This window comes from Monopterus albus, unplaced genomic scaffold (assembly GCF_001952655.1).
Source record: "Monopterus albus unplaced genomic scaffold, M_albus_1.0 scaffold94.1, whole genome shotgun sequence".
Taxonomy (NCBI): Eukaryota; Metazoa; Chordata; class Actinopteri; order Synbranchiformes; family Synbranchidae; genus Monopterus; species Monopterus albus.
The window spans coordinates 2622152-2629642 of record NW_018127974.1 but is presented as its reverse complement, the minus strand read 5'-3'; the positions used below and the strand labels follow the sequence as shown (position 1 = coordinate 2629642).

General features: G+C 42.1%; 1 protein-coding gene across 1 annotated transcript in view; it reads left to right on the top strand.

Annotated features, from left to right (window-relative positions):
- The window catches only part of LOC109964950 (uncharacterized), an 11949-nt gene that overhangs the window by 1950 nt on the left and 2508 nt on the right, over positions 1-7491 (top strand). Inside the window, exons 3-6 of the mRNA XM_020608579.1 lie at positions 8-1519; positions 3898-4006; positions 5442-6329; positions 7285-7485. Coding sequence (XP_020464235.1) covers positions 8-1519; positions 3898-4006; positions 5442-6329; positions 7285-7485 — 2710 coding nt within the window. The remainder of the gene's footprint in view (positions 1-7; positions 1520-3897; positions 4007-5441; positions 6330-7284; positions 7486-7491) is intronic.

The following is a 7491-nucleotide window of genomic DNA, read 5'->3' as shown; positions in this document are numbered from 1 at the left end:
ATAATAGAAGCTAAAGTTGAGACAGAAGTTAAGATTTGTTTTGAGTCTAAGGCAGTAAATGAAGCTGGGGTTGGTAATGAGACAGGGACTAAGAGTAACACTGTGCCTGAGATTGTCAGTGAAACCCAGAACAGCACTAAGACTACAGATAAAGCTCAGGTGACTGTTGTAGCTGAAGATAAAACTGAAATCTCCCCTGCAGATCAGCCTGTGGTCATTGATAAGATTGAATCTAGCCACAAGGAGAAAAGTTCCAGATCACATAAGTCTAAATCATCCAAGTCCACTTCCAGGACTCGACCTGGCACAGCCACAGGGCTGCGGCCAGGCATGATCAGCCCACAGCTAAACACAGGGCTTGAGGATCTTGAGTCAACAGGCCCAGCTGAAGGCATCGAGTCCACCTGGCCTCGCCGAATCATTGTCAGAAAAAGGACTGTTAGGCAGGGTGGGGCACTCCATAACCTCCCTATTCTCCCCCCACTTCCTTCTGTCCTCTCAGCAATGGAGAAGAGGCGCCCACATGCTCACCTCCCTCCCCATCCCAGCCACTTCTCAGAGAACCCGCTAACAAGCCTAATGACCGCTACAAGTATTGTGGGACGATGCTCACTTAAAGAGCCCTTGCATCCAGAACCAGCACAAGGGGCCAGTTTGGTTGGCAGGGCTTCACTTAAGGAGCAGAACTTGGAGCACTGGAGGGTCTGCAGAGAGCAGGACGAACCCAGGAGATCACAGAGCAAGGAGAAACAAGGAGAGCAGAGGAGGGAGAAAACTGAGAGGGGAGAGAGGAAGGGGATGGAAGAAAAGAGAGATAAAGAGAGAGGGGGGGAGAAAGACAAAAAGGAAGAGAGAGTCAGTAAAGAGAAAGAGGAGATTATCCTTAGCGAGGGACATGAGGAAGAAACCAAAGTAGAAACCAGAAGAGTTGAAGAAGAAGTCCAAGAAAATGCTAATAAAATTAAGGAAGTAACGCAGGAGAAGAATGTAGAAATAATGTCTGAAAAGCTGGAGAGTAAAGGTATGAAAATTAAAGATGGAATACATGAGTGGCATAAACAAGAGCTGGAGGAGGTGGTGGCTAAATTACAGATAGAAGAAGGTGATGTAGAAGGAGGAGAAGGAGGGACATTTGGAGAAGAAGGACAGATGGAGAGTTGGGATTCCGTCATTGACATGGTCAACACTTTGTGGGATGAGGGCTGGGATAAAGGCAGAGCAGGAGGAAGTGGTGATACAGATTCCCTCTCAGGCTCTCTGCCACGGTGGCCTCTCCTCCGGCCTCCAGTTGGCTTTGGGGGCTCCCACCCCCCTTCATCAGCAGCCTCGGAGCTCAGCTTGACAGAGTTAGAGAGGAGAGCCAGGGAGCTTGACTCTGACCTGGAGCATCTAGACCTCTCTCAGCCTCATAGGGACAGCCAGGAATCATACCAAACACTGATGGAGCCACAGAGGGAGCGAGGTGACATGTACCAAACACACCCTGGGACGCAGAGAGAGAAAGCTGCTGCCTTGACAGGTAGATACATATCTGTTGAATAGGGGTGTGACGATACACTTAGATGAGGCAATGCACGATATTGGGTTCACGAGAACAAGATGATATTTTAACACTATTTTTTAACAAATCTTCAATGATGAACTATATGACTGGAAAAAGTAGTCTTTTATTTGATTGAAAGTCACAAAATGCAAAACAATGCAGGTGCATTTTGAAATGTTGTCACTAATCATCTTGTAATGAATGTCACGTCAGTTCTACTTTCTGAATACAAATAATCATTAGCAGTAAAAGACAGAACCACTGTAAAAGGTTTTGCCACAAACTCAAGTGATTGGCTTCTCTCCTGTATGATTTCACGAGTCTCTTCAGACCTTATAACTGTGCATGAACTATGCATGAGCTTCTAACTTCTAATTGGAGCTGCAGTTTCCCACAGAATTACATTCCAACTGTGGGAGTAGCTTGGGGGGTGGGGGCAAGGGGAGTTGCATGTTCATAATTTTTTTAAACTAAATACAGTAAAGCGATAGTGCTGTTGTGCTGTTCATCTGACCTGTCCCTCCTGCACTAGCTCTCCCACAGCAGCGTGTTGGCCGCTGCCCTCCTCCTACATCTCTCTCTTCCTGACCCTCTCTAGCTGCTTCAGCAGCACTGATTGAAACCAGTAAATATGTGAAACAAATCAATTGGATTGCTAATTGCACTGGTCAGACTGATCAGCTTTCCCGTTTTTTTTTATATTCCCCTGGACTGAGGGGGAAAACATTCAGCGTCAGAGTTTATGAACTAGCATTAACTTTATCCACTTACAGAGCAACTCATGTACATCAATGCTATATACAGGGTGCTGACCTCGATGACAGCTGTATTCTAATGTTAGCTTAGCTAGCCTCACTAGCTTGCTGATAGCGCCGCGATTAACAGTGTTGTGTGAAACAACTGACAGAGAGAGGAGGAGCTGTTCACAGGCACTACACTGAAATAAAATTTAAACTATTATAAATCAATATGTGGCAATCAATGTTGATAACGTAGTGGCCCACCACAAATAAATCAGTGTATGGGAAACAGTGATGTGTGACATTCTAACTGAACTCCTTTCCACAAACTGAATATAAAAAAAGTGTCAAGGGCATGCCAATTTCACTCTCACACGTTGCCATGCCAGGTGATGCTCTTGTTCTGATATGACAAGTTGGCTTTCACCTTTTCACCTTACATATTTTTTCATTTATTGTGCCTCCAATAATATACTAGGTATGGGAAGTTCTATAAACAACCTGTTATATTAAACGGGAACTCACTTGATTATAAATACATATAAATATTTAGATGTCAGAAACAGTTGTACAATGTCTATGGCTTTGGATGAGTGTTGTCATGATTGGAAAAAAAAGTCCCCGACTATGTCCTTGTGATGTCATCAGGATTTTCTTGGCTTGGGACAAATAATTGCAATGCCAGAGTTTTTTTATACATTTGCTGGCTCATACTGGCTCCAGATTTCTACTATATGTCTTAATTACTTTGAGATTGTGGATCGCTGAACAAAATTTATACTATGATAAACTAATAATATAGTTTTTGAAAATAGATTTTGACAGATAGCCCCTCTTTGAGACAAGGGCACATGATCAGGTAAAACAACCCACCTAAACTGAAATTCCACCTTACAGATTTTTGTTTGCTTGTTTGTTTTTATCAAATTTTCAGTTAAAAATGAGACATGGTGTATATGGCGCTTTGGGGCTCCTGGAGGCCTGGGGCCCTGGGACAGCTGCCCACTTTGTTTGACAGACAATCTAGCATTTTAATATTGTGCAGTGACAGTGCCTTCATTGTTTGTGTTTACCACATTATGTAAGCTGTCAAAACAACAGTATTATTATATTATATACACTCAGCAGTTTCCTGTTTTCAGCAGCAGCCATGCATTGTTTGTCTGGGATGTTGGTACTGAACAGTTTTATTTATACATGGACAAAAATAATAGGTGGCGAATTAGTGCCAGCAAAGTGCAACTGTTCATTGTTCTGAACATTTGCATTAATCTCTTACTATGCACAGACATTGTTTTCCAGTATTTTCTGCTCATTAATTTGAGGTCAGTGCTGTAATGTGACTTGAGAAAGAAGTAATGAGGGAGAACCTCTGGCAGGATCACAAGAACCCGAATCTCTGAAACTTTATATATAAAGCATTCTTTGGCTGTTCATTAATTAAAAAAAGAAGTTAGTGAGGGCAAGTGACTCCTTAGGTGAGCTTTACTTTAGAGCATATCAATTTTGCCCATAGGGGAGGGTAGACCCAGAGCACTGTAGGTGGATGCTGGTATAAGGTTGATTACATTTCCCATTTCTCTTGTTGTATTGAATCTGTACTCTGTTTTCCAGGAGTGGGGAGAAGATCCCAGGTCAGTTTGGAGATCAGTGCTACAGACACAGACAGGCTTCCTGTCGAGTGGTCGACCAAGTCTGCTGGGACTTCCTCTGTTGGCACCAGGTAACTCCATGAACACTGTCTGCACTGTGTCTGAACTGTTCTCCACCAGATGCTCATACATCCTGGGTGACTGAAGGTTCATCACCCAGAGCAAAAATCAAACCCAGGTTTGAATTCCGCCAAGATATACTGAAGAGTCACCACATTGATATGGAGCATGGCGCATGTTGCAATTTCAAACACTTAATGCTTCTCAGAATTTCAAAGCTGAATTTTTTCTTTTCATTTCTCATTTTCTTTTCGTTTTATATTTTTGATATATACTAACAGAGCAATGAAATATATCAGCACCCGATTTTGACTTGTGGCCGGGTACCGTGCAGTGTGGTGTCAAGATTTCTCGCAGTTTAAAATTGATCGTGTTTGGATTCTACATGTAAGTAAATGCAAATTAAATGCACAAAACCTTTTGAGCTGAGCCATGAGTGATATAAATAAATAAAGCCATAGTAGCCCAACACTGAAGCGTTGAGATACACCACATATTAATTATCAACAATCAGAACAGTAACAGTGAACAAATTATAAAAGAAAGATAGCAAGCTTTTTAAGTCCCCTAAATTAAGGCAAAATTAATATGAATTAAATGATTAATTAATGATTTTTCACAAAAAAATCATTTAGTGGTTTTAAAAGTTTGCTTTGTTTTGTTTCATGTCATTGTAATGCCATTTCATATTGATAAAACAGCAGAATGTCTGCCCATACTGTGGGATGATAACAGGCGCATTTAGTTACAGTGTTGACTAGATCTATCTATCTACCTATCTATCTATACCTGTTTTTGTTTATTTTTATATACTTATATAATATTTTAACCACACTTAATGCTTGTTAAAACTGAACTTTGTATGTTTAATTTTTTAGCAGTATTCATGGCCCTACAGTTGTTAAAATTGTTCTGGGTAACAGTTGCATTCAGGACCATTATAAAAATTAATGGCTCACATGACGTGAGCATACAAGTGTCGGGTGCACATTAAACAGTATATCACATGTTAGAATGAATCGTCGAGGTAAGTTCTTTTGATCTGAATCAAATGAAGTAGGCATGAAAGCAACATAATCAATCACCTTTTCCTGAGCCAACTTTAGTAGATCATTACAACAGTCAACTCAACATTAGTATGTGTGGTTTCTGGCTAACAAATGAAGACATAAACCAAAGCATTCAACAACCTTAGCCAAATTAGAGAGCTCATGCATTCATAACAATGTGTCCATCATTCAAGATATCTGTGCAAGCATTCAAAGACAAAAACCTGAAGGTGCTCAAAAGGGTTGAGAAAAAACAAATCAATGACCTTGATTTGAAAAAGTAGGTTATGACACGTTTGGTGACAGTGCGGTAACCATTAGTAGATGAGAGCATTAGAAGTCACAGGAGACAAATAGGACTGTAGCAGTCATTTGACTGCCTTGTCTTTTTTTCTAGCTCCACTAAGGAGGACAGCTCTCCAGACTCCAACCTAACATTGGAGTCCGACTCCAGTGGCGTCTTCCTCTCTTTATCCAATCAGAGCCAGGAGGAGGCTGGCTCTGACAGCGACCAGCCAATCAGTGGCTCTGACCTAGGCAGCAGCAGCACATCACTGGAAAAAGACGGGGATGATGGTTTAAAGGAATGGGGAAGGGAGGAGAGTGCAGAGCTACAGTGGTGCTACCCATCACTCCTTAACACCTCACAGGATGACATAGAAGGAGATGGCAAAAGAGAGGAAGCAGGATATAGAAAGATAGGGGGTGATGAAGAGCGATGGAAAGATGAAAATGGAGGAAAAGATGATAAGATAGGAATGGTTTCAATCATTAATACGCCACTTGACCATACAGCCATTGAGGGCTCCCCAACTATAAATGACCCACAAAGGGAAGAAATGCCTCACAGAAAAAAAGTGACTCTTATGGGAGGTGATTCTCCTCTTCCTTTGTCTCCCACAAAACAACCAATCAAACACCTTCTAGACCCTAGTCAGAAACCAATCAGAAGCTCTGGACTGGACTGTAGTGACTTAGATCCCTTTGTCCAGTTGGACAGCTTTGTCTATCTCGCTGTATCTGCAAGACCTGCCTCCCAGGGTGAAGTCACCACAGTGACAGAAGTTCCCACTAACGATACAAAACAAGGCAGTGTACAGCAACATTCAGATAGCATGAAAATACACTTGGACCAGGCAAATACAGAACAAGATGGCAAGCCAACTCACCTTGCCCCACAAAAGCCAGAGGAAGGAGATTTTCTGTGCACTGACAGCTTTGTCTACCTGGCTGCTCCAGCCTGCCTCCTGCTTGGCCCTCCAGGAAGCTCATCCTACAGTGGCAGGTATGTGCATTTTTCTGTACACTATAGCTGTAAGGCATTTCATTGTTTGTCATTCAAACCAGTATTAAGTTAGCCATCCATCCACCCATCCATCAATTTCCTGCTCCACTTATCCTGGTCTGGGTTGCAGTGGCAGTCGGCTAAGTAAGGTAGCTCAGACATCTTTGTCCGTAGCCCTCCAATTCACACTTTCACAGGGTTTCACCCCAGCTGGGTGAGTTGGGTGTGCTTGGAATACCTTCGCAGGGAGGGACATCCTAATCAAATGCCCAAACTATCTTAACTAGCACCCTTCCAGGAGAATGGATCAGTGGTTCCTTGCAGGTGTCTTAGCTTTCCATTTGTTGATGACCCTCAAGCTGAGTCCCTTTTGAACTTTGTTTAGACCAAAGAATTGTGTGGAAAAAGTTCAGTAGAGGTTACGGAAAATGTTCTGTCAGATGTCTCAGGGTAGAACCGCTGACCAGTGCTGGGCGGATGATGGATGCTAAAAGGAACTTTACAAGGAACTCCCACAGTCTGAATACAGTGGTTCCCAATTTAACATGCTGCAATGTCATGCTAATATAGGATTTCTTTTTCATGGAAAGGCATGCTTTGAGTCAAAACCATCCTTTTGCATCTCATTTCCATTACAAACCCATTACAAAGTATTTTAAATAAAAGTGTGTGTTTTCTGTTTGTTTAAAATTTAGCAACACTAATAATGCTGTCATCTCAAATAATATAAAAATTGCTTGTGTCAGAGTTTAGATTGCTGCAGAATTTTTAAAAGAATTGCATTAGAACCATTCAAATAATTCAAATAGGAGAATGAAGATAGTAGACAAATATTTAGCATTGTTTTAAATAAAGATTATATGCTGTTGATGGCAGTGATTAGCTTCCTTTAGCTACTGAAATTCAATATGTAGCACAATGTTTGACTCAGATTCTGTCTGTTGTGTTTTTCCAGGGAGTCAGACTCGGAGAGTTCAGACTCTGGCCCTGTTGATCTGTCAGTACTTGGTTGTGACTCAGTGGCAGGAGACAGTGACTGGGACTCAGACCTGTCTGACTCTGATCCCAGTCGCCCCTCCAGAATCGTTGCTGCTGGTAGCAAATCTGCTGGCATAGTGCGACCCAAGCGGCTGGCAGCTGAACCAGCCTCGGGCTTGTTTTG